Below are 27,617 nucleotides of genomic sequence, written 5' to 3' on the forward strand. Positions count from 1 at the left end.
AGTTATTTCGCTCGCTTTATGAATATTGGTCAAAATAGCAATATTTCTGTTAGAAGGATTGCGTAGATGCATTAAAGCTTATAAGTCGACTCATAAATTGGATTTTGCAGGTCATAGTTAAAATAAAGTCATACACTATATACGTAGGTAAAGGCACAGTAAGTTGTAGGCCTTACCACATAAGTTGTAGATTTATTTTCGTTAATTTACCTTAAAGTGAACGGTTAGTCATATGCCACATTTACACAAATAAAAGTTAAAACTAGTGAAGTAAAAGAATTCGTATCCAATGAAAGTATAAACCAGGTATGGTATGTTCATACAAACCGCAGGACATGGCGGTGAGTTTGTTTATATGAAATCGCTATGTCCTGCGCTCAATACAAAGTTTGACATTCGACCATACCTTGTGTTGACGTTCATTGTTCGTATCAGCGTATACTTTTGACGAAAGGAATAACAGATATAATCGAAGTTTGTAAGAGAAGCAATACAATTTGTAGTTTGAACTTAGTGGAACATTTTTGGCCGAGATTTAAAGATTTCTTTTTACCGTGAGGCCATGATACCTCATTTTAGTTTTTAAAAAAATATGGAAGACAACATCACTTACATTTATATACATTTGCACAAAAATGGACGATCATGGACCATAAAAAAAAGATTTGAAGAATGTCTCGGGGTCTTGGCCAAAAATGTGTCACTAAGTTCTATGGCCTATTCTATGAAGCGGACAATGTAAAGCATAAATTTATTGGTCGACTTATAAGTTATAAGGAATTTTCTCAATTCTTCTATTATACTTTCATCATCAAGTCATTGTAATCCATTTGTGTTGTAATTCTAAGTTTCGTTTTTTGTATAAATTTTTTTTAATTTTCTTATTTTCAAATTCTACTTAATTTTATGAAATGAAACAAAAAAAAAATTATTTCATGAAACAAAATACATTTTTATAATATATGCCTCACCATAGGCACAACCAAGTCTTTAAAGGTAAGAATTGATGAAAAACTAAGCAAAAACATCTCAATTATTTCTGTTTTTATTTAAATAGCATAGCCGAATAGGGTGCAATATTTTTTGGTTTCCACATTTTTTTCTTATTTTCGATTAGCTGAGAGGGTTATACATTTATTCAAAAAAAAACCCATCGCTTTCAATAACAGCTTTTGGAACGATTTTCTTTTCTATAAAAAACATTTCACAATCCAATGGATTTAAAACGAACATTTTTATAATGAATTCTTCAAACAAAACACCTTTAGTTTGCAATATATAATATAAAATGGAATGACGCGCACAGATTTATTTTATAAAATATTATTCATTGGCTTCATGCAAATTTACATTCAACTGAAACGCACATTTTTTTAAAGACATTGGCAAGACAGTTAAAAATTATTCAACTGAAATGAAAATTGTGTTGAATCAATTTCAGTTTTTTTTCGAATGCACTCAATAAAGTTTTGTTTTTAATTTTCTTACACACATTTAGATGTACTCTACTTAAAGAATGTTCAACGATGACATCGTTGCAATATAAACGTTTAAAAAGGAAACACCCTAATTTAATTTTAATCTTTAATCTCTAACATTCAAAGAGAGGCAAAAATTAACATTTCTTGCTTTTAATAGCAAAGTCCTTTTATATGAGTAACCAGTGGTTACTTACCACAAAGGCTCACTATACCTAACTTCCTTTCGTGGGCTTAGGGTGGATCGATTTAAAAATTTTGATTTTTATCCAATAAAGTGTTCCATGACAATTTTCTACAAGAACTTTTTTTAATTTTATGTTTTAAGGGTACCGCCCGCACGGTGCGGGTGAATGAATTTTAACTGAGCATTTCGATGCACTTTTGATGTTTTTGGATATTATAAGTCAGCTCGGAGCCCTAAACAAGGTTCCACAAAAATTTTTGATTTTAATCCTTACCGTCGGTGACATTGGTGCATAGCCCATCCTGTCTACAGAGAGAGTGGTGGATAACTGGTTATGGTTTCAATCGATAGTGCCTGAAATTCTAATACAAATTGTACAAAAATGTGGTACCCTAAGTCAAAGTGAAGCCGGCAGAGACCCGCTAAAGTTGAAAAAACGTGATTTTCAAACTGTCATAGAGACGTGGATGACTTGAGGGATGAAGCTAATAAATAGTTTTAGCAGTAGAGCAAAATTTCCTCTACCAATGACTCAAAAAAATTTTCTGTATACCAACTACGTAGATGCCGACAGTAGCTCAAAGTTTTTCCCTCATATTTGGTAAAATTTGCAGGTTTCAGATGCACCTGAGAGTCTCAGGTCCTGAGACGCACTTATTAAATTTTTTTGTTATTAAATTGGTTAATTCTGAAATGCTGAAAGTCATGTCAACAGTGCCAATGTGTTGTATGAATAAGTGAAATATGTCCTTCTACAGCGAAATTTTGTGCATAATTTCCACCACGATGGGCTATGCACCAATGTCACCAATGGTACGGATGAAAATCAAAAATTTTTGTGGAATCTTGTTCAGGGCTCCGAGCTGACTAATAATGTCTGAGATGTCTGAGATTTCACTTCAAATTTGAGCAACTTTTTGCTGGGAACAAAATTTCTCCTTCGAAAGGTCGAACGTTTACAAATGTGAATTTTTTCAAATTCGACTTAATGGCAAAATCAAAAAAAAAGTCTTCTAGAAAATGATCGTCATGGAACACTATGTGATTTTTGAATTAAAATCAAAATCTTTAAATCGATCCACCCTAATGGGCATGGGCATCCTACTCGTCCCTAACAAATACTAAACCTGTAGCGTGAGACATTCAATGTTAAATTACACTCTGACCTATTTTCAGAGCCTTTGGTTCCAATTTTATGTTTATGCCACTTATTATATCTCGATATCGAGCTCCATGAATTTTTCGATTTGGTTCTTTCTTTGAATTTTGATGCAGAAAGATATGGGAATCTCTGAAAAAGCTGTTTTATGAACATGAAAATAATGTGATACGCTTTTTCATTTCATAGCTTTGACAAGTTTCAACAAGTAATTTTTAATATTATTGTCATTAAAAAATGGTTGTACGGTATGCTTTTAAAATGCACCGATTTTTTATAACCGTCATTGATCAAATTCATTTTACGTACAGCCGCGAAATATTTTATGGGGGACCAAAAAAACTATCAAGAAACATCTAAGCTGTTACAAGTTACAAGTTTAGTTCGGCTTGAAACAAAAACTTTATTGCTCGATATTTACAATAAAAATCAATTTTCTGCTTGGAATAATATTTTATTTTACGGCGCTCAAAAAATACTTGTCAAAAGTTCTATCCCCCATAGCGACGTATTTATAATCTTAACGAAATCTGTTACTTCCTTAGTTCTAAGAAGTTGTGATATATTGACACAAATTTTTTTACTTCACTATTATGATATAAAATATATTTTATGCCACTCAGCGTCATAATATACAAAATTTGCACATTTTAGATGCCTCTGTGGCATAAAACGTTGTATGCAACTCGATGCAAAGTACTTTATTAGGCTCACAATGTGTATTTTGAGCACGCTTTGCGGCATCGTGTCATAATTATACATCTAGAGCCTAATAACTATTATTTGTATGCCTTCAAATTAGTTAAGAATTCTTAATTTATTTGTGTCGTTTTCGTCGAAAACTCATGAATATCACACATGGTTGCCGCCGATATTTTATTTATCTACAGTCGAAGAAAAATAGATTTCGGTGTTTTCAACGAATACAATCCAAACGATATTATTTTGATCCACGTGCGATTTACGAGTTATAATACATATACATACGTAAATATCGTAACTTTGGTAATGCATGTGGGATAAATAGCATTGATTGGATTGTATTGCTAGTTTCTTATTTTTCTTCGACTGTAAAACAAATTATTTCATAAAATCAACCTGAAAAAATGATTTCGACATGATATTTCCTAAAAAAAATTAACGCTAGCCTCTAACACTTCCCAATACTTGATAAAATGATCAATTTTCGTTTATACCGTTTTCCGCACTACGTTGTATATTTGGACGAGTAAAGCCATAATTTCGGGACCAGTTCAACTGACTCAGATAAAGCTCATTAAATTTAAGTTCACTTTTATAGAATAATTCAGACGATTCTTTAGCAAGGGGTTCGTGTCAAATTTAGGAAACAGCACATTCCTTTTCAATTTTTCGAGTTACAAATTTGGAATATGCAGTTGTTTGCTACATCTGAACTGGTCTATGAACAATGAACATACAGTCGCTGCTTATAGTAAACTAACAATTAAAAAACAATGTTCATAATGTATCTACTTCCACTGATGCGTGCTATATACGCACAATGTGCGAAACACAAAGATGACGTCATTGTAGACATCGCGCGTAGCTGTTTTTATACAAAGTGTGTTTGTTTGCTGGAGGAAAGACTGTAGATTTTTCTTCTTTTTTTTACTAGTTGTACATACAGTGAGTTACATTCTTAAACCAGCCCATTGAAGAAATTTAGTTTTCAGTTAATTTTGACATTTCACAGTGTTAACACCGTTACTAACACACGGTGGGGCTGAACGAACTTTAAATAAACATGTCGACTTCCATATCGGTTCTTTTCATAGCTGAGTTTGGGGAGGCGTGTACTATCCAACGGCACATGTTGGACTAGTGTTTGAAACTGGAATCGGTAGAGGGACAAATTGTAAGAATATCCATGTAAAAATTATTGCTCTCGGTCATTTGGTCGAGCAATAGAAGCTGAAAGTCGAAAATTCCACCTCTTCAAGGGGTGATGCCTCCTCGATGAAGTTCTCGATCCAGCACTTTAATAGCGTTTCTAGACAAACTTAATGTGCTCTTTCGAATGGCAATAAATTTTTTTTGAAAGTGGTACATTTTCAGAAAAGTCACTTTTTTGCAACCCTCGGTGAACTTTGGCTATTCCCATACCTTGCCGGTTGGAATATTTCAACACGACACGACACGACACTGTAAAATGTCAAGAATATCGAAAAACTAAAATTCCTTGCAGAAAAATTGAAAAATGTATACTATCCATACATCGGTTGATTTTAGAATGTAAGTCACCGTAGATTCACCAAATTTTAACGAGATCAATCATAATGTTCGAAAACTGCTAGGTTTAGATCCCTCTGTTGTATAAAACGTTGTATGAATCTCGGTGCAAAGTACTTGATAAGGCTCACGATATACTAAAGTACTTCGCACTCGTCACTCGATGTCATAAATAACTATTAATTGTTTCAAATTTAGACGTATAATAAGGTTCCCAGAATAAAACATTGAGAAAGAGGACATTTCGTTATGGCAAAATAGTACATCATTCTTGGCTGAAAAAAGTTATTGTTGGAAGTTGTGGATTGGCTGCAGGAACGAGTAGCACTTATACACGGAACTCCAATGAAACACGACTTTGCCTTTCGGTTGTTTATTGGAAAGTGACTAATAACATTTTGCTCTTAACTAAGGCCACTAAAACCTTGTGATCCATTTAGACTGCTTGTCTATCACTAGATAGAATTATATCAAGTACATATTCCAACATCCACAGACGATTTTTAACCATTGCCTTGATGTTTAAAGTCCGTATGCATTTTAACGATTGAATTTTGATTGACTGTAGGAGACCAATTGTGTTGAATCCACGCCATGACTTGATGGTTGAGCTAATTCAACTTTGACCGTTACTGAGCAATGACATCGATTGATTGGAATTTTGTTGGCATTATCTCGACCTTTGACCATTTTTTCTATCGACTATCTACTTGACCATTAAAACCATTTCGTTGTCTACCGACTTTCCACTTGACCGTGTAAACCATTTTTCCATTAGAGTGAATCCTGATGTGACTACCTCCATGAAAAATTACACCATAATTCTGGAGTTTACCGCCACCATTCTTGTAACTGATACTGCCGTTACCACGAATACTTTTGCACGATCCAGCGCCTTTACGTAACTGTTACTGCCGTTACCTCGAAATCCTTTTCCTGAGCCACCACGAGCGATTATACTTTGTCCACTAAATTTATTAGCGACAAATAGTACATCCTGAGCACCATAACCTGTTGGAAGTAGTGGATTGGCTGCAGGATATTACGGGTAGCACTTATACCCGGACCTCCTATGAAACACGACTTTGCCTTTCGGCTGTTTATTGGAAAGTGACTAATAACATTTTGCTCTTAACTAAGGCCACTAAGACCTTGTGATCCATCTAGACTGCTTATCTATCACTAGATAGAATTGTATCAAGTGCATATTACAACAGTTATAAGAGGGTGCTGTACTGTAACTTGAATTGAAAGTAGTAAATAATATGATATAGTAGCAACAAATGTTCTAAGAAACAACTTCTGCCTCTCCACCAGGTTTGAGATAATTTCAGGATTTTTAAATGTATTGAAAAACAGAATTGCGATGTTGACTGGTAATGCTCTCTCTGGCATTGAGACTAGACGTTGTATGGTTGATTTTGTAGCAGAAAGAAAAGTTCAAAAATAGTACACTTTTACTAAAATTGCAGCGGGCTAGCTACAAAACGTAAAAAGTAACAACGATGTCTAAAAAGAGTACATGTACTCTAGAAAGAGTACGCGTGGTAACCCTTGCTTGGAATCTGCCATATAAGCGTAATAACAGCAAACGAACATAACTAAGAATATTTTTAATTTAAAAGCTGAAGCTTAAGCGCTAAAATTATTGAATTCTATGATTTATTTACATGCAATTGGAATAATTGATTATTGTTTTTGTTCAACGCTCACCATTTTATGTTCTGTTTCTGCTGGCAGGAATTTTTTATTTTTTAGATGTAAACAAAAACTGTAAATATTTTTACACAAAATTAGTAAACCCATATATTCTGTAAAATAAATTTAAAAGTAAAAAAAAAATCAAAAACAAATCGCTTGATCAAAACATTTGTAAATTGAACACACTTTCAAAAGCACATGTAAATTTTATAAAATTATTTTTAAAAGTAAAATTAGATTTTTTTTGTTGTTAAAAAATATTTTTTTTTTAATTATCAAAAAAATAATTGCGATAAATTAACGATGATAACATTTTCCTCCCGGATTATGTGTGCACTCTACCCACAATTATTGGCAAACCAAAAAAATACTCTACTTTTAACTAACATAAAAATAAATCCAAAATACCAATAAACCTAAAATTGCGAATGGAATAGCAGACCAGCATTTTGTAGAAGAGACATTATTGTAGCATCCTCTGCTGCGCCCACCTCCAGATAAAAAGCTAAGCGAACTATACAAAGAAAATAAATAAAAAAGCCTTTTAACAATCCATAATGTAAAATGTAAAAATAACACTCATTTCGGTAATCGGTAAGTCAAAAAGTATTTCTTTTTTTCGTTTAATTTAAAGTTACACGAACCCACATTGTTAGTTTATAGAATATTTAGTGATATAACTAGTCTGAATGTTAGATATAGTAAATAGATGTAAAGTTAAAGTTTAATGAATAAAAAAAAAAAAAAAATCATATTTCGTCGACTTAGGAAGTATTCATTTCTTAAAATTATTATTTAGTAGTAACATCGTAGCAATTTACTGTTTTATGTTTCAATGTTTTACTATCGCTTTTCTATTTTTCCGCTAACGCTCGCTACATCTCTGTCTGTATGTCTCTCTCTCTCACTCATACTCTAACGAAAAACATACTTTCTATTCCATTAATATTGAAAATATCTAAGACAATGAATGACTTAATGTATATTGAAGAAAAAAACTGCCAAATGAAGGTATACATCTCAATGTGTCCTAGACTTAGTGTCCGAACGCAGAAGTGTTAATCATTTCAGATTTTTATAACACTACCTCTTGATTTGCAAACATGTACAATTTAATGACCACAAAAACCTAGATAATTGATGAGAATGTAGAAGATAGAATTGTTAGTTTAGACTCCTTTTGTATTATTCCTTCGTAGCCCTTACTACATTCAAGTGGAAATGATTGATAAATTGGGCCGGCCTGGTGGAAAGTAGTTAATCATTTCCTTCGAAATAAGAGGTCAATCATTTGAAGTATAGATCTGACGCAAAAGGAATGCAAAGGCAGGACCTGGATTTATGTTCTTTATTTAAAAAATTGTAACGGTCACGCGCGTGACACACTTTTAAAGTGCTGAATAACAGATGATCCATCGGCCTGAAAACGACTTTCCGACATTTTCTCAGTTCAAATACTTTAAAAATCTTTCCACCAGATGAGTGTTCCTCAAATCGATCAGATCTCACACGATGGTACATCGTTTTATAATTGTTATGCTTGCTTAGAAACATATAGTCTAGTGAATCCAATTTGCTACTTTATTTATTGAGACACAGATATTGTAGCATTTTAACTTGTGTGCAAATGTTTGCAAACTAATTTGACCTTTTGATACGAACAGAACCTTTTTAAAACGTGAGCTTCGTTATGCCCAGATGCAAATGGCAATATAACTAACAGTCGAGCTGTGTTGTAGGTCCATCGAAAACTTTGGTCTGCATAACAATTATCAAATCGTTTACCATTTTTACACACCAAAAACAAACCTCACAGCAGCACAGCCGAAAGTCAGGCCATTCCAGCTCAATTATTTATTTAAAAAAAAGAGTCCGTTAACCTTACAACAAAACTTTTTTTGAAAAGTTAAAATGCATGACCATAAACTAACATACAAACTACAAACGTGGACACAAGTACATTCCATTGATGAGACCGCAGAGAGGATTTAAGTTTCATTTCAAACCGAAACCGAGATTACTGCTCCGCACTTGCCTGCAGCATTGTTTTTGATATTAAAATGTAACAGAAATTATGTTAAATTATTTTTAAGAAAATTGCTTTTTAAAAAAAGATTTCCAAATTGAATTTGATAAAAAAAAACTTTTTTTTTCTCTCCAAACATGCCAACTTTCAGATGGGGTCGAGGTCCCCACAGCAGAACATCTGGGGGTCATCATCCCGCTGTCATAGATTATCGGACGGGTTACATTCGATCCCATCTTCGCTCTCCATCTGGCAGGGTCAGATGACTGAATACACACTTCCAACCACCAAATCGATCAATAAAACAATGTCTGAAACCAATTTCATGGATACACGATTTGCACGAAAATATTCCTATGTATCAACTGATTGATTAATCAAATTAGCGATTTGTGTTGACGGTTTTTTTTTGTGTTAGACAATTTTGTAGCGAAAACGAATGAAATTGAAATTGCAAAGAAGAAGGAAAAAATTATAAGACAAAAAGTTTAGTCGAAAGTTTAAAATAGTAAAAACCATAAAATATTTGTATTTAAATATAGGTGTTCGCGTGTTGGAACTTGTAGTCAAAAATTATGTAAAAATTCAAAATATATCACAACCAAAAATTTATTTACACGGATGCATTAAACATTATGTCGCAGAATTTGTTAAGTTATAGACATGAAGCAATATTAATTGAATCGAATTTGTATTTTTTTAATTTTAACTAATTGAGTCTGACGAAATGTAATTTCGACAATGCGAACAAATTGCGAATCTTTGGAAGTATTGTCATTTTCTAGAGGCGTTATTAACTGTTCTGTACTGTAGCCACTAGAATTCTGCCATTTTAAACCAAAATAAAAAAAAAATCGAATTTGTGTTTCGGGCTTTGAAGAGCTTTCGAGAGCTCTGCGTTTCTTTTGTATTCCATAGAAATCTATCACTTTTCCAATGAAATCCAAAAAGAGCTCAAAGCTTTCGAAAGCTCTGCGACAGACTCATAAAATACGATACGCTGTTTTGGCTTAACCAACAGTTTTGAAAGTTGTCAGTAATAGCCAGAAGAAGCCAAGCTGGACAATAAAGAAATGAGACGATTGACATTTCCCATTCGCGCAATCAAAACGAATATTTACGCGCTGAAATATGAAAAGTTGTTTTTGGTTTAGATTGGAATAGTAGTACAGACCGAACTTAACCTGTCAAATACGGCTATTCGTCTGTTAATTGAGGTACGAGATTTGAAATCAACCTATTAAAAATAATTTGATCGATGGAAGTAATAGACCCGATAATATCATACTGGTCTTATGATTGTCGTTTGTAATGGGTTAAATCGGAAAGTTTAATCTAAAATAATATGTTTGACCCGACGTGCAATGGATGATAAAATTTCTTTAAGGTGAGATAACTTAATTAGCTAAATAATTCCCGTCAGCGCTGATAAATTTAACAGCCAACAGTTAAATTCATCCGGGTAAATTTATACCAGCCTTTGGTAGGTTGTTTGTCCAGTTAAATTTAACTGATAAGACGTAAAATTTATCAGCGGTGACGTGCATTGGAGCTTGCAACGCACTGTGCGTTGGACAGTGCTTTGGAGCTTGTCATAGAGACTTTGTGCTACTCAAATTAATTTTGAAAATTTCGATTAGATCACTCTTAATCAAAAGCTATGGCTCGGAAGAGATTTTATGTTTTTCAAATGTTCGAATGCTGCAAAACTTTTTGTTATAATTGTGTAGTGACACAAAATAAAGCGTAGATTGTGTGGTAGTGACAGAATAATAGAAAAACGAATCAATTTTGAAAGAGACTACGAAGAACCTTTAAACATTTAAAGCGCTGAATGATCTGAACCAAACACGAAAAGGGTTTTTATGAATGATCGATTTAGTAAAAAAGCAGATTTTTAATGCGATGTTATAACGTCCGAAGACAATTTGAATGGAGAACTCAAAACTTTTAAGATGTTTTATGTGATTTAAAATGAAATAAGTGGCAACATTTCTAAATCAATGGCTGAGAAAAGTGCAAAGATTTTAGTGAAATATTGTCCTATCAAATTAAGAACTCAAATTCACTAATGGTGATCGAAGCATTTAGAGGTAATGAATAAGAGTGTAATTACTTCACAGAAACAAGCCTAAAACTGTGGAGACAATAAACCAGTCAACGTGTTAACACGAAGAAAATGGATTGCATAAATTGAATGTCTTTGTTGTCCCCACAGCTAGTGGTTGCGTTAATTTTGTGGAGCACTTTATTGTCCATATATTTCCTACTTATTTGTTTGCTGGTTGGCCAAAGCGCGTATTATTTCTTGAAAACTTTTATGGATAGTTCTCATTATCTTTGGTCATTGATTCAGAAATCCTGGAACTGATAGCACCACTTTTACCGGAAACAGACTATTTTTGTCTTTATTTGAGAATTTTCTATAAACTTTGCAGAATGTTAAAATTTTCAAACATTCATACACTGAATGTTTGTCAGTCCATAAGAGATGGGTGCAGCCTCTTTAGGAGGAAAAAAAGCTATTTTGTGTTGAGTCAATAAAAATCCATTCTCAATTTCAGAAGTGATATTAAATTGATAAAAAAAATATTTAAAGGAAAAAACTGTTGTTGTTTAATGAACACCGAATTTGAATAAATTAGGAATTAATTAATTAAATTAGATGTAAGCAATGTAATAAATGTCAATCTAATTTCATTTAATTTAATGTAATTTAACGAAGTGAACACTTTGGACAACTATTTAAATCAATAAAATTAATAATTTAAAACCAAATTCGTCGAGTAATTCATATATTTTTTTTAAACGTAATACCATAACACTCCCCTAGCACTAACATTAGATTGACAGCCTCTGCTTTAGATTGTTTGTTTTGTATGGTTGGAATGAGTTACAACAAGTCGAAAGAAACAATGAACTGACTGTAATTTCATTAGCCTCCGAATATATTCTACAAGCAGTGATATGGTAATTTTCAAAATAGTGTGTCTGGACTGCAGACTCTACAATAGCTGAATTCTACCAACGCACTGCTGGCAGTAAACTAGACTGAAGCTTCCGAAAATTAGTGAAAATTTGTATGAAGCTTAATGGTGTATATCGTCAGATACTACCCTAATTCACTGTCCCATTTCATTCACTTATTTTCTAACCTATCAGTCTACTATAATTCGATCTCAACGCACTTCAATAGAAAGTGATCATCATAGTTGACAGCTGCCAAATAGAGTATTCTTTTGTATGAAATGGTTTTTTACAGTGTTGTACAGTTGTGTGACACACTGTCAAGTCAAGTTTCAGTACCCTATTTAGAGTACCACTCATGCTTGAAGTGCGTTGGATCTGTGCATATTCATAAGATTCAGTTTGTATGGACTAATGGACCGAAAAATCAACACTGATGACATTTCACGGTGGGGCTGAACGAACTTTAAATAAAAGTGTAAGCTAACATTCCGGATTTTTTCATAAGTAAGTTGGGGGAGGGAAGTGCTATTCAAGTAAACAAGTTTTAGCAAAATCTCCTGAGCTGTTTCGGAGAACCAGCATCAGCACCAGCCAGGTCTTGTGAAACACTGAGGACTTAAGACTGACATTGGAATCGGTAGAGGTACAAATTCTAAGACTTCCAGTGTAAAAATTGTTGCTCTCGACATTTTCTTCATAGAGGGAGCAATAGCAGATGAAAGTCAAACTTTCACCATATTGAAAGACTGTTATCTCACTTACGAAGCAACTGAGGAAACCTCTAACTAATAATCCCAGACTAGTTTTCCAAACCCTTTCGAATAGCAAAAAAAATATTTTTGATTCAACGTTCTCTGTTACATTTTGAGAAATTGTACTTTTAGGCTACCCTCGGAAAACTTTGGCCGCTTCTATACCTATCTAGTAGGATTATTTCATCTCAATGTGTTGCTAATGTGCTAGCTGGGGTGATAGCCTCAGCTTTACAACGATACCAAATATACCATGCTTGATCCTGTACAATAAATATTGATGAAAGAGTTTTGCATCGAGGTCGTTCTACTCGCAATCTAGAGCTATCTCACCTAACTATCTTATGCAAAAACCCGGGATGTTAACTTACACTTTTATTTAAAGTTCGTTCCCACCGTGATTTATTATTATGTTGGAAGAAAGCCTTACGACTGAATTCGCGATACCTTTGTACAATCGAAATTCAAGGCACTTCAAATGTGAATGACCAATAGCTCGTCAGACTGTTCTTAGTAATTTATGGAAGTTTGTCTTTTGCTTCTTCGTCTTCGTCTGTAGAGTAGTAGTTGAATAACTAGGTCAATTGTGAAGACTCTGTGATGTGTCAGAAAAATTTCCAAAAATGTTCGTCTGAATGCGTAGAAAAATGAAAATTTGTTTCGAGTCTCGGAATTTTTTGGATTTAAAATTGATGCGCGTCGATTTTAGTCTCCCCGTGCCAAATAGATGGCATTAAAAGAGTTTTCGTCACATGACATCAAAACTGTCAAATACAATATCACTCATCCCCTCCCCATCCTGTTGTTGATATTTTTATGTCACATACAATTATGTACGTGTATTATACATTTATGTTGTCTATTTGAATTATTTATTTTAAAAACGCTAAACGTGAAGTAATACTCCAAAAATAAAATTTGGCAAAAAAATTAGTTTAAATTACGAAATTTCTGTTTATTTTAATGATTAAAAATGATCGCAAATCGATTGAATTCCTATTATGACAAATTTTGCGACTATATGGAACGAGATACCAAGGGTGTTGAGGTTAGTAAATGTTATGTGGAATCTTGTACAAATATGTTTCGTAAAAAATGATTGTGTCGCAATCTGAATCGGTGTTCGAGATTAAACGCGAAGGTTGCAATAAAACCAAATTTATCGATAAGCGGTGCAGTTCGATTGAATGATTTTCTTGTTTCACCGATAGATTGGCATCTACACTGTATCTGGTGTTCTCTTCGCAGTTGCCTGTTATAAAATTCGTCCGGTATGAGTGTCTATAATCAAATATGTCGAACATTGATTGTGACAGACACACATCTACTTTCAGATAACAAAATTCGGTAAGCCTTCCGATATTCCAAATCATTTCATTCGAAATCAAGTGCTGCAACATGGAACCGTATCGTCAATTGAACCGAGTCAAAATGCCGGCCCATTACTTAGGGTGAACCATAGCCCCCCGTTGAATATATTTTTTTCATCAAAGAAGCGTTTGCCGGTCAAGGTATGACTACATTGCTGGTACAACAAATTTTATTTGTCATAAAATATTTTTGTTGTCGTGATGCAGGTAGCTGGAGTTCAAATCAATGCCAACGGATATTCATGGCTGCAGTCAGTAACAGTTAATCACAAAGTGAAATTTTTACCTCTATCGAAACAGGATGATCATGTTGAGTGTCAGGTGCTATTGGTCGATTCGTCGCCACAAAAGGTAAGTGAAATTGGGTATCGATCATGATCAAAATTCAGTGCAAGTTTATCTACGAAAGAAAGTTTCTTTTTGAAGTTAGTCGAATTGCGACTTCGAATCCCATAAACCCTTCCATGCCTTGCAAAATTCGATATTCGGAAGAATAGGAAAGTTTAAAAGTTGCTTTTATAGATTACCAGATATGAATTTTCACTCCATTTTTTGTGAAGTGAATTAGACTGCCCATTTTTCATTTAAGTATTCGATCCGACGATATATTCACCTGTACATTGCAATGAAAGTTTCGCGTTAATTGCGAAACGATCGACGAACACAATCAGATTACAGCAGATTAAAAATAATAATTTCATTTTGTGATTCAGTTGGAATAAATTTAGAATGAAATTTCTATGCTATAACGGGTGACCTTGTCTTCGATGAAAATACACAGGCGATTTCACGTAATAAACATGAACGAACATCTGTGCTGACAGCCAAGTTACTATTGAATTAATCCATAGGAACAGGGTCTATTCATCGTCGGTTGTACAATTCTAAGATTATCAAAGGCGAAATATGGATTGTCTTAGCAAGCAGTTAGCTGAAAGTCTAGAGAAAAATCGTTCAACCTAGAGGAGCTACTTAAACTTGGTTTAGAAGGGGTTTCAGAACTAAGTTTTGATCTGACGAAATAGAGATAATAATTAAAGGAATCATTTGATCGATAAATTACGAAATATCTGAAAATATCTGACGACCAGAAATGCATATTCCTTTTTAACCAGAAACTTTTATCTGTCTGCTTACAGCCCGTCCTCGATCTAGCCGAATGTCTAACCAAACTTGGATTTGCAAACGTGACGAATTATCCTACCAACACAGAGAATGACAAAGAACTACAAAGATACTTTCAGAATTTGATCAAATTGCAGAACAAGGCCAAGAGAACAAGAACTGGATTATGGGCAGAAAAGTGAGTGTTTGTCGCATTCAATCCTTCTTTCTTTTCGCTAATTTCAAATGAAATATTCTAAGGATACCGCCGCCACGCTGGCCAGTCAACATCATCCAGAAGTATGTGACGAAAGCGATAATGTCTGCCCTTCCACAAAATCGACGTTTACCTGAACTTGTCAGATAAAACAAAACTGTTAAAATTGTCTCAATGGATATGACTTAAAGTTCGGTTAATATTGCCTTAATTACACTTGTTATGTGCTGTTTTACTTGTTGATTTGGTGCAATAAAAGAAATTTTAGATTTGTATATATGCCGGAAATGTTGCGTGAATCGTACTCGTCACTGCCTATCATACGAAGTTTAAATTTTCCTTAATTTACTCATAACATTTAGTTCATGAGTATCACATAAGGTGAGTGTACCGGTATCGGCCAGTGTCTAATCAGAACCCCTGAAAGTTCAGTCACTGAACTTCTGTAGAAAAACTCTGGAAACAGGTGTCTGTTAAGCAGCTGTAGCTACTTTATGAAAACGGTGTTAATGACTGTCAGTGCACCGTTTTATCATAACCATACTGTTGCTGCCGTAGCAAGCACCTCTGTCACAATGATTTTCTCCAACAACAATTCCAACGAGACCATCGAGACTCGATTCTAGGGTTATGAGCTATCGATCGTAACGAATTCTTCAGAACAACGGATCCTCGACAGTGACTCTACAGTCTACAAGGAAAAGCAATCATCGAAAATTGAGAATGCTCGAATGTTGTGGATGGTCGAGGATCGGAAGTATCTCGGCCATCCATGAATACTCAAATAGAACTCTCTTATTCCATTACAATGGTTCATTCACACCATAGACCTCCATCCTTATTCAAATTTCCTCCAGCAATTCCCGCTATGTTCACTCCAATGTGATGACATTTAAAAAAAAGATTTTCACGAATTTCCACGAACGACGTCACAACTGTCATAGGTCAAAATATTATCATTCGCAAAGAGAAACGTGCTTCGGATTGTGGTTGTGTGTCACGTCACATACATGGCTCTGTTTTAAGTGTGTACATATTATGTGCAGTCGATTAACACCTCTAGTGCGTTTAGTTAGTAGCTACAGTCGACAAAAAATGAAATATATTTTAGTAACTGGAGGTGTCATCAGCGGAGTGGGAAAAGGAGTTATATCTAGTTCGTTTGGAACGTTGCTGAACAGTTGCGATATTCCGGTCACGTCTATAAAAATTGATCCGTACATAAATATTGATGCTGGAACTTTTTCACCATATGAGCACGGTAGGCGGCAATAAGGAGTAAGGATAAGCATATGGACACAGTCAAAATCAAATCAATCTTTAATTCAAGGGTGGACTCTTTGAAGCCTGTTGAATCTCTCGTTAGTGATAACAGATTCAAAACGACATATGAATGTAGTTCGCGTGGGGTAGTTGTCCCTTTCTGTGCTCAATTAATTCTGTCCCTCTGTTTATTTGAATCAAAACTGAGACTCACAACAAGACGATAATGAATTTTGTTAAATTTTCAGGCGAGGTATTCGTATTGGATGACGGCGGAGAGGTGGACTTGGACCTCGGAAACTATGAACGCTTTCTCGATATCACACTGCACAGTGAGAATAACATTACTACCGGAAAAATCTATCAACAAGTCATCCAAAGGGAACGACGTGGCGACTATTTGGGAAAAACGGTTCAGGTCATTCCGCATATCACGAATGCCATTCAAGAGTGGGTCGAACGTGTGGCTAACAAACCTGTGAAAGAGAACATCACACCGCAAGTGTGCATAGTCGAATTGGGTGGTACAATCGGCGATATCGAAGGAATGCCATTCGTTGAAGCATTCCGACAATTCCAATATCGAATTGGCCGTGAAAATTTGTGTTGCGTTCATGTGTCGTTGATTCCGACGCCCCGGTCGACAGGCGAACCGAAAACTAAGCCAACGCAAGCGAGTGTACGCGAACTTCGACGGCTCGGTCTGACACCCGATCTAATTGTATGCCGTTCCGAAAAAGCTGTACCACAAGATGTCAAAGAAAAGATCAGTATGTACTGCGATGTGGCAGCCAACGAAGTAATTTGTATTCCCGATATGTCCTCCATATATCATGTACCACTGATTATGGACGCGCACAACATCATCGACTTTTTAAAAGATCGACTCAAACTTGACATCAAATCTCCCAGACCAATCAAATACCTGCACCAGTGGCGAGATTTGGCCAAGAAAATGGACAAAATAACGCGAGAAGTGAATATAGCATTGGTGGGAAAGTACACCAAATTAGAAGATTCGTACGCATCCGTTACGAAGTCCTTACAACATGCGGCTACTTCGGCTGGCTACAAATTGAATTTGAAATTCATTGATGCATCGCATTTGGATTATAAAACGAAATTCGAGGACCAGACCAAATTTCACGAAGCCTGGCTGATTATGTCGCGCAGCGATGGTGTTATTGTACCGGGTGGTTTCGGTTCACGTGGCATGGAAGGAAAGATTTTAGCGGCTAAATGGTGTCGAGAGAATAAAAAACCGTATCTGGGTATCTGTTTGGGACTGCAAGCTTCGGTCATTGAATTTGCACGGAACGTACTTCATTTGGAGGTAAGAGTGTCGTCGTCGACTAGAAAATATTTTCATTTTCAATTTGAGATGAAATTACTGAATTACGCAGGGAAGTCGAGGGAGAAAAGTGGGAAATAAGAGTCAAATTTTAAAGTCGAGTAATTGGATTGAGACAGTCCGCGTAGTATTAATAGGAAGTTGTTAAATGAGATCCGCTATTCCGCTATACTCTCGTGATTTATAGGAAATATTGGGTTGGTTTTCGACAAAAAAAAATCATTTTGACTTGGGCGCTATTGACTCTCTCGAATGACGCTTACATTTTATCATAATTTCGTTGCACGTTTAGAAAGCCAACACAACCGAAATAGACCCCGACACTGAACACAAGCTGGTGATTGACATGCCCGAATTTACACCAGAAGACAAAGGTGGCACAATGCGTCTTGGAGCTAGGACAAGCGTGTTTAGAAATAATGACACAAGTGTCATAAGTACGAACAATTCAATTAATCTTTGGATTTCATTTCGTAACCATGGCGTTTATTCACAGGACAACTGTACGGCAACAAAAGTTCCATCAAAGAAAGGCATCGTCATCGCTACGAAGTAAATCCAAATTACGTTGACGAATTGCAGAAACATGGACTGCAATTTGTGGCTACTGATACTGAAGGGTACACCGCGTCACACAGCCGAGCAACGAGTTTCATTTGCTGAAATCCTTTTCTTTTTCTATTTCAGAAAACGTATGGAAATAGCTGAGCTGGATGATCATCCGTATTATGTGGCAGTACAGTTCCACCCCGAATATCTTTCTCGACCACTGAAACCATCTCCGCCGTTTTTGGGCCTAATTTTGGCTTCGGTTAGAAAATTGGAAAAATTTCTCGATCAGGGCTGTCGCTTGTCACCTCGTGATATGAGTGACATTAGTTCAGGTGAAAAATTGACTAAATATAGCAGTGACGATAAAGGTCTTTTAATTGGAATGGCTGTCGCGGATCGTAAACTATACATAGAAGACATTTATCGCCGCTGTCGTTTTCATTGCATTTTATTTAAATAAAAATTTCATTTTCAACAGATGAGGAGGCAAGTCCACGTATTGATGGGCATAGTTCATATTTCAAACCGAATGAACATGTTTTCAATGGTCATGTGAATGGCAATGGCGTTCATAGTACAGATGAATCTGAAGATAATTATAAATAGAAAGCTAGGTTGCTAGCACACTGACTTTAGAATTGTAGAATTGTACATTAAGGTCACGAAAATAAAGTTTTTTGTGAAAGGAAAATGAAACAAATTTTAGAGTTTTTGTTCTTGTACAGTCCTTTCTTCCTTGCGAATTTCGTCTCCTTTGTTCACATCGATCTCTGATCACTTCATTTCTTACGTGCATATCGAACTATGGAAATATTTGGAACGACGTCACTTGCTTATCGATGTTCAAGACTGAACCGTGTTGTTGAATTGACATGCGCGAAAATATTTACATGAACCGAAAATCGATTCTCCAAAATTGGATGGTCGTGTCATCGCAACGAAATTGTTGAATGGAAATCTGTCGAAACGGAATTCAATTTGTATTGACGTCGATTGGGTATTGAAAAGTGACGATAAGTAAAACTGTCCATGACTTGAGAAAAACGTTCAATGCAACCGAATGATACTAGCGTCTGATGTGTACATCGACACGCGAGGCTGTAGGCATACAAATTTGAAACATGCTAAACGGCACTTCGAATTTCTTTAACCTGTTACTGATGTCAAGCATAATAAAAAGTATTGGGTCTATTACTTCCATCGATCAAAGTATTTTTAATCTTTTGATTTCAAATCTTGTACTTCAATTTTTTTTAACATGCATTTTACTATATAAACCACAATATTACCCAGAGATTGTCATTATTTTTGTCGTCATTATCGATAACAGATGAAAGACCGCATGTGAAAGGTTAAACGTGGCCTTTCCTCAACGTTAGTTATGGTATAAACGTGTGAAAGCTGAAACCACCAACAAAAACTTTTAGATTGATGGAGACAAATTATCATGAGTGTGGCTCAGGGGTGTCTCGTAACTATGACCAAATATCAGAGAATAGCTTTGAATCTTTACAAATTTTTACGTAGACGGTTTTCAGAAAGTAATGGGTATTATTCAGTAGAGCGACTGTGTTTTGTTGGATTGTAGCAACCTACTTAATATACAATCTAGTAAGTTGTGAACATACTTTGTTCATTCTGTTTGGAACTTTCTCGGAAACTACATCTAAATTCTATTACTCGTAATAAAACCATATTCGGATTGAGCTTAAGTCATTTTATTCGTCCTGACGCTGATATTCGGAGGATTCCAACAGTTTTCTGACAACCCGAAGCTTTCGGAAAATTAGATTTTAGAGAAAATGCTGGTTTAAAATTGATTTTTACCTTAATTGAACATAAAGCTTGTAAAAATTAAAGTCCCTCGCTTGACTATGAAACCAAACATTAGCCATTGAATGTCTGAAGCATTTCTTAACTTCTTAAAACATTGGGAAAGTGCAAGAAAATTGCGTTCCTATTTCTCGATATGTTCTAATTAACAAAAATTTCAAATGATTTATGTGAAAAGCAGAAACGGAAGATTTGAGTGTCAATCGATTGCACCGAATCCATCGAATGAAACAATTTTTTTTTTTTTCTAGTGATAAGAGCCTTTTCGTCTTGTATCACTCCTTAAATAATCCTTTATTTCGTTTTTTATTTAACTAAATAAGAATAAAGCTATGCATTTGGTTTAATCAATAAAAAAAATGAAAAAAAGATTGGTCTCGGACCCAGTTAATATTTACATGCATATTTGTACACTTAGTGTAATAGTACGGACGGTTTTTTTTGTTAGGAATCAAATCATGTGTGACAAGTTTTGGGCTGTATGTACAATATCAACTGGGTGAACAACCCTTTTCAACCAATCTTTTTCCCCGGGAATCGAACCTGCGGTCTTTGGGTGCGCTTCAGTCTTTCGATCCCGAGTGCTACCACCTGCGCCACGGTGATAGGTGATGAAACAAAGTTTTAGCTGAAACACATCAATTGGAATGTATTCGTGCGTGAACATATTGTCGTTCAAGGAATTGTAAATAAACGGACACATTGAAAAATTTAAAACGAGTTTTAGTATCAAAACCTATTGCCGATGCTAGAGCTAATGAACAGCACACACACGCAATCTATTTGCTTACAAAAGGACTATCGTTCAGATGATGAAGTTTGATCGCACAAGTGTTGGAAGAATCATTTGAATCAGTATCGTCAGAGTTATTGTTGACGTAACTTTCATTTTTGTTCTGCGAAAGTTTGTTTACAGAGTAGCCTTATCAAGAAGGTTTAAGAACTGATGTTGTTGCAGGGTCTAAAGAAATGTATCTATCAACGATAATAGTGAAATGAAACGAAAAAAAAAATCAAAATAGACGCTAGGATCGAACTCGGGTCCAGTACACTACAACTCAACAACCTTAACTACTACTCAAACGAGGCGCTGTGAATTCAGGAACCAAGAAGCAGTAAAGTGATGAAAAAATACAAATGTCTTAATTTGTTGTGTTCGTTTGCATGCCTGAAACCCACATTTGTGTATATGATCGATTGATTTGTAATGGGTTCGTAAGTTAGTATTTCAATTAACAGCTGCAGAACGCATCGCCGATGGCTATGTCCGAGATTTTCCCCGACCAGCTATGACTCAAAAATAGGATACATTCATCCTTTCTGCCGAGACTACAAGGAAAACTTGGCTTCTATATGGGAAAGACTGGGCATTGACTGAAAGTTATGTGAAACGATCAATTTAGGTTTATTTATGGCTGCTCAGCTCACCGACGAATTTTGAATGTTTTTTTCGTCAAGTGCCCTGGACTTTCGTTAGTAGAGTGTATGCAGATGATATACCGTCTATACATGAGTCATTTGGACTCCCATGACTTTATCAAAGGTTCGCTAGTATTTCCAAACGAATTCTTACGATTAGAAATCAACACGAGTAACTGTGCCCGCATTCAATTTCACTCATCATTCTTTCTTAGGCTACCGAACAATGATACTGGATGAGGACAAGTGGATCAAGATTTGAAAATATTTCTGACGAGATGATGCATCTATACTTCCTGCCACTTCCCAACTACGTCACCCCATGTAAAAACTTGCAAATATATCTACACTGCGATCTTTTTACCCACAATTGTATTTTCAGAAAAGCTGACTTCGAAATTGTCATCCCGTTTTGCACGCAATGACAAAAGAGTTCACTACCAAGTTGCTAATCATTAGGAGACGCATCATGTTTCATCAATGGGTTCAAATAAAAATCATTCGAAATGAGACTGCTGTGATGGAAATAAGTGATGAAATATTTGTGCTCAGAATCTCATAATAAACGTCACAATCAGAAGAGTTTGAGCTTTTCAATCCATATTTGAGGCAGTGAAACAATCCTTTCTTCATCATATCGCGACATTAGAATTTGTTAAGAATACAAACGTTTTAGGCGCAGCTATGAAATGGTCGGTCATTGAGTGGTGTATAGCATTGATCAGTTAAACTGGACAGAAGTTATGTTTAAAAACGGGTTTTACTCTACTCGGATTGAAATAAATTATCAAAAATTCGTCGAAAATTCTGCTTTATTCAGTCCGACGACAGTGGCTCATTAGCTCAGATGGTAGAGCGTCCGCTTACAAACACAATTTTTATTAAGGTCGGGGGTTCGAGTCCACCATGTTCCAATTTTTTTTTTTTGTTAAAGTATAGGATTTTTTAGCTTTCTCATTGAAAATAATTTTTATATGGGTTACATAGTGGTTATTAGTTTCATTTCATGATTGTAGGAATAAAAATATTTGTTCACGTAAGTCCATAGCACAGATCTGAATTCATCGACACATGAGGTAAAGGTAAAAGTGATCATATCATTTTCCTATCAATCGAACTCTTACAGTTAGATAGGACAGTGAGTTCAGAATTTTTGCTTTGCAAATTTTAAAAAATAAATTTGGTTTCACATGTTAACTTCAGGTAGTAGAGAATTTGGTATTTTGGTTATTTGGTTTTTTTTTGTTTCTACAAACCTTCGCACATTTACATAATGTAAACGAAAATATGATTTTTTTCTTCTTCGAAAAATCCACAGTGGTGAATCGCGTTTCCTACGGTTCCCATTTTTTTCAACTGTAAAAGTGGTCATAAAGGCGACACTCATTCTACTTAAGAATTTACTTAAAACCTATTTTCAACGAAACCGAGATTATTTTACAGTCGAACGAATCATTTGGTTTAGCAAAAGGATTTCGGAAAATATTTATTTTTTACCTGAAGACATACTGAAATTATTATTCATCTGAAAAGTAAATTTCGCAACAATGATGTTTCAAGCGGATATTATGAGTGCGAGGTAATGAGGTCGGAGAACGTACAAACTAAAATCAGTCACTACTTTGCTGGGCAAACGCACGTATATAGTGTCCGGTTGTAACAAACTATGGACAAATTAACATCATCGTCTAATAGTGGCTCATAGCATCTTCCTACAGCCATACCATGGGAAAATTGGTTTCGTGCGAAATAGGTAAGTTCATTGCGACACAAAATAATTGCAAAGGAACGAGTATACGTTCTAAGTCTAAAAGTGAAAATTGGAGTAAAATTCTGTAGATTTTCTTCAGTGAATGTGCTTAAGGTATTCCGGTGGCCGACCATTTCGGTGGCCGCTAATTTTTTCGCTCGGTTTTTCCAAACATAAGCAGCTTGAAGTCATGAAGATCATGTTTCATAGTCCATTTCATTTATCCACTTGGCAATTTTCTTTAGAGTTGCTAAATTTTGCGTGACTAAATAGTGAAAATGTGCACCTACAAAGTCGATCTCGTTTTAGCGATTTTTCAGCCTTAAGTGTCATTCAAATCGAAAATGTCTTAGTGGAAAACATGTAAAAGATTTCAGACTTATTTCTCAAGCAAAATATTTTTGAGTAAAAGGTCACAAAGCTTTCGGAAAATTACAAATTAGTGTAGGGCGTACAATATCGGTTTTAATTTGATCTTAACATTAATTGAACATAATTTGTAAAACTAAAATCGCTCGTTTGGTTGTAAAAGGAAACATGTTAGTCATCGAAGGTGTGAAGACATTTTTCGCTTCTTTAATAACAAAAAAATTAGGAAAATGCAAGCAAGTTGCCTTGTTATCGATTAGCGCAGTTCTGCAGAAATTTAGCATGATTTATGTGAAAAACAGATACTGAAAATTTATGTTCCAATGGATTGTCTCGTGCACCGAACAATTTTTTTCTCTAAAAGATATTAGGTCAACTCGCGAACTAAATTGAATTCCTAGTATTAAGAAACTTTCACTCCTAAAACAATCCTTTCGTTTCGTTTTTTTTAGATGAGAATGGAGCTGAGTATTTGCTGGAAGCAATAAAAAAAAATAAAAAAAAAGATTGGTCTCGGACCCAGTTGATATGTACATATCACATCACAGATTTACACTTATAGTGGGTCTTGACACTTAGAGTGTTTAGTACGGAAGTTTACTTGGGCAGGTAACTTTTGGTGTTAGTTTGGGCTGAATGTACAATATCAACCGGTTGAACAACCCTTTTCAACCAATCTTTTTCCCCGGGAATCGAACCTGCGGTCTTTGGGTGCGCTTCAGTCTTTCGATCCCGAGTGCTACCACCTGCGCCACGGTGATAGGTGATGAAGCAACGTTTTTAGCTGAAACAGATCATTCGGCAAATATTCGGGTGAACATCGTTGAACAAATAATTGAAAATAAACGGACACATTGAAACGCATAAAACGAGTTTTCATATCTAAATTTATTGCCAATGCTAGAGCGAGTGGACCACACACATACGTGGACAGCACAAGGGGACCATTGTTCAGCTGGTGAAGTTTGATCGCACAAGTGTTGGACGAATATCCGAATCAGTATCGTCAGAGTTGTCGGTGATGCAACTTTCATTTTTGTTCTGTGAAAGTCTTTTTTCAGAGTAGACTTGCCAAGAAGGTTTCACAATTTATGACGATGTTCTATGGTCTTACAAATTTTACTGTCAACGAAAATAGTGAAATGAAACGGAAGAAAATATTTTGTAAGTATAATTGAGAAAAAAAAATCAAAAAAGATGCTGAGATCGAACCGCGTTCCCATTTCACCACAAATCAACGACCTTAACTATTACTCAAATGAGGCTATGCTGATTGAAGTAGTGAAGTGATGACTGAAAACGGTAAACGAAATTGACATTTTTGCACAGTCCGCATCATGAACATTTTTCGGAATAAAGTTTATAAGGAATATTCTGATCCGTAGAGAATATAATGACCACAAAAAGCAACACATCAAAATGTCCATTGACATAATTTAGAAATTTGGAGCTAAGATAAATTAAATGAAACCTATCATGGAACTCCTTTTAATTTTGAACTATTATGGGAAATTATTGAAAAAAATGGTTTCGTTTTAAGTAACTCTACCATAAAATATCGCCATCGTGTGCTGTGTACACGTATGAATTCAGCGTATAATTCGAAGAACTTACCAAAAATATCCGTACATGCATCATGTCGAACTAACTAGCCAATCACTCTGACGATACTTCAACTCTCCCTGAAGTGTCTGATACTTACTGCACGTTACCATATACTTATGTTGTTCGCAATAGCAATGTGCAAGTCTATTTTGGCCTGCGGTTTTTAGGATTTGTTCCGTGTTATAGCACGCAAAATGCCTAGACTCGTGACGAAAGTGAGATCATTTAGGACACGTCATAATCTTCTCCCACTGACACAGCTCGGGCAGAAGATATGTACTTATTTGAATCGAAACTGAGACACACAGAAAAGACAATTATTCCATTTTGTTGAATTTTCAGGCGAGCTCTTCGTTTGGATGACGGTGGAGAGGTGGGCTTGAATCTCACCTACTATCAATGTTTCCGCGATATCAAACTGCATAGTGAGAATGACGATACTATCGGAAAAATGTATCAGCAAGTCATCCAAAGGGAACGACGTGGCAAATGCCATTCAGGAGTAGATCTCAACGTGTGGCTAACAAATCAGTGAAAGAGAACATTACAGCGCAATTTAATTGTGCATAGTTGAAATGGGTGGTACAATTGGCGACATCGAAGGAAAGTCATCGAATTCGCACTGCGATTGAAGGTAAGAGTGCCGTCGTCTGCTAGAAAATATTTCCACTCTCAATTAAGTAATTACGGAATTATGTCGTGAAGTCTTGGGAGAAAATCAAAGTCAGACATAGTCAAAAATTGTATTGAGTCAGTCCGAGTATCGAAATCGATAAATGATAAATGACTGTGTGCACCACTGCCGAGTAACGACTGATTAATTTGCTGTTTCTTTTCGTATTTCAGAAAACGTATGGAAGTAGTTGAACTGGATGATCTTCCATAATATGTGGCATTACAATGCATCCGGAATATCTTACTCGACCACTGTAACTGTGTCTGCCGTTTTTAAGCTTAATTTTGTGATATGAGTAGTGTTAGCTAACTAGTTCAGATTTAAGAATTACGAATCAGCAAAAATGACAACAATGAATCCGTTTAGTGTCTGTCTAAACTAAATGCACTAAATGTTAGAACAGTGACGACAAAGATCTTATAACCAGCATGACGTGAAATAGAGTCACGAATCATAGTGTACGAGGTGTACGATCGACGCTGCTATTCAATTAAACATTTCAATTTCAACAGATGGGGAGGCAAGTCCTCGTATTGATGGGCATAGTTCATGTTTCAAACCGAATGAAAAGGTTCATAGTACAGATGAATCTGGAGAAAATTATAAATAGAAAGCTTGGTCGTCTCACTGACTTTGGGAGACACATATTGTAGAATTGTACGTTAAATTCATGAAAATAAAGCATTTTTGAAAGGAAGATGAAACAAATTTTAGAGTTCTTGTTATTGACAATTTCGTAAACCTTACAGTCTTTGCTTGTGAATTTCATCTCATTTTTCCACATCGATCATACGATGAACGACGTCACATGTTAATCGACAAATAACAATTGCTCGCGGTCCAGTAACCAATTTGGTGTTAAAGGCTGAACCGTGTTGTTGAAAATGGCATGCGCGGTAATATTTACTTACATGAACCGATAATCGAATCTTCAAAATTGGATTATCGAGCCATCTAAACGAAATTTACACATTTTGAATGCGTTTTTACACACTAGATATTTAGATCGACACTCGAGGCTGTAGGCATACAATTTTGAAGAACGCCTTAAAGATATTTCAAATTTCGTGGTAGCTGGACTTTCCTCTCTTATTGAACAGATAGGAAATGTTCACGTGCAATCAGAACGCGGGCCTGTGCGATTTCACCTTTTACTTAGTTTAAAAATGTGTTCTTTTGGCACCGTGTACCAGATTCCCCGACATCGCGCAACGACATCAGTTCACTACAAAATTGCGAATCATTCTTAAGGAAGATCATTCGGAATGAGACTGTGATGGAAATAAGTCTTGGAATATTTGTAATTTGTACACAGAATACCATAAAAGACGTCATAGAGTTTGTGCTTTTCAATCCACATTTGGGTCGTAAGTCTCAGTAAATAGGTCGTGCATTCCATGTGAGCCGACGATGCTGAAGAGTCCACGGTTTCCATGTATACTATAGTTGATCATCCACTAAAGCAATCCTCTCTCCAACATTCGCAACTTTGGAATTTGCCAAAACCTTAAATTTCGTAGGTGCAGCTATTAAATTGTCAGATATTGTGTGATAGTCCTGTTCGCCAAAAGGTAAGTGTCCATGA

General features: G+C 35.5%; 3 protein-coding genes and 1 long non-coding RNA gene across 21 annotated transcripts in view; all 4 read left to right on the plus strand.

Moving 5' to 3' along the window:
* LOC119085343 (putative thiamine transporter SLC35F3) overlaps positions 1-11,573 on the plus strand; it is a 28,782-nt gene extending 17,209 nt beyond the window's left edge. For 4 of the 16 annotated variants that reach the window (XM_037195726.1, XM_037195739.1, XM_037195732.1 and 1 more), the window contains exon 12: positions 8,953-11,573. In XM_037195726.1, coding sequence (XP_037051621.1) covers positions 8,953-9,174 — 222 coding nt within the window. In that variant the 3' untranslated portion in view covers positions 9,175-11,573. Of the gene's footprint in view, positions 1-976; positions 997-7,212; positions 7,370-8,952 lie in introns of those variants that run through there. The other 12 variants (XM_037195754.1, XM_037195829.1, XR_005089293.1 and 9 more) reach the window with 11 other exon arrangements.
* A 1,719-nt stretch (positions 11,574-13,292) lies between these two features.
* LOC119085433 (protein C3orf33) lies at positions 13,293-15,493 on the plus strand. Its single transcript, XM_037195853.1, has 6 exons — positions 13,293-13,571; positions 13,735-13,794; positions 13,858-14,034; positions 14,101-14,244; positions 15,033-15,196; positions 15,259-15,493. The coding sequence occupies exons 1-6, from the start codon at positions 13,497-13,499 to the stop codon at positions 15,362-15,364; spliced, it is 726 nt and encodes a 241-aa protein (XP_037051748.1). The 5' UTR covers positions 13,293-13,496; the 3' UTR covers positions 15,365-15,493.
* A 646-nt stretch (positions 15,494-16,139) lies between these two features.
* Positions 16,140-26,728, plus strand: LOC119085442 (CTP synthase-like). Of its 2 annotated transcripts, XM_037195865.1 has the most exons (6): positions 16,142-16,475; positions 16,726-17,810; positions 18,121-18,265; positions 18,325-18,448; positions 18,516-18,712; positions 18,859-19,073. In XM_037195865.1, the coding sequence occupies exons 1-6, from the start codon at positions 16,253-16,255 to the stop codon at positions 18,984-18,986; spliced, it is 1,902 nt and encodes a 633-aa protein (XP_037051760.1). In that variant the 5' UTR covers positions 16,142-16,252; the 3' UTR covers positions 18,987-19,073. The 2 variants fall into 2 exon arrangements, with proteins under 2 accessions (XP_037051768.1, XP_037051760.1); XM_037195873.1 differs by lacking the exons at positions 18,516-18,712; positions 18,859-19,073 and adding an exon at positions 26,203-26,728 and having other exon boundaries at positions 16,140-16,475.
* Positions 21,087-22,199, plus strand: LOC119085467. 2 transcript variants are annotated; one of them, XR_005089304.1, is made up of 3 exons: positions 21,087-21,328; positions 21,848-21,956; positions 22,015-22,199. It is a non-coding gene; the product is annotated as an uncharacterized LOC119085467 (long non-coding RNA). The 2 variants fall into 2 exon arrangements; XR_005089305.1 differs by lacking the exon at positions 21,087-21,328 and adding an exon at positions 21,583-21,756.
* Positions 26,729-27,617: the final 889 nt, after the last annotated feature.

This window comes from Bradysia coprophila, chromosome X (assembly GCF_014529535.1).
Source record: "Bradysia coprophila strain Holo2 chromosome X, BU_Bcop_v1, whole genome shotgun sequence".
Lineage (NCBI taxonomy): Eukaryota > Metazoa > Arthropoda > Insecta > Diptera > Sciaridae > Bradysia > Bradysia coprophila.

Bases quoted from the DNA above. Each gene is read 5' to 3' on its own strand.
- LOC119085433 (XM_037195853.1), top strand. From the start codon at position 13,497: ATGATCGCAAATCGATTGAATTCCTATTATGACAAATTTTGCGACTAT. The intron at 13,572-13,734 runs GTTAGTAAATGT...TTTCACCGATAG, and splicing joins GAGATACCAAGGGTGTTGAG to ATTGGCATCTACACTGTATC. The intron at 15,197-15,258 runs GTGAGTGTTTGT...AAATATTCTAAG, and splicing joins ACTGGATTATGGGCAGAAAA to GATACCGCCGCCACGCTGGC.
- LOC119085442 (XM_037195865.1), top strand. From the start codon at position 16,253: ATGTGCAGTCGATTAACACCTCTAGTGCGTTTAGTTAGTAGCTACAGT. The intron at 17,811-18,120 runs GTAAGAGTGTCG...TTGCACGTTTAG, and splicing joins GGAACGTACTTCATTTGGAG to AAAGCCAACACAACCGAAAT. The intron at 18,266-18,324 runs GTACGAACAATT...GTTTATTCACAG, and splicing joins TAATGACACAAGTGTCATAA to GACAACTGTACGGCAACAAA.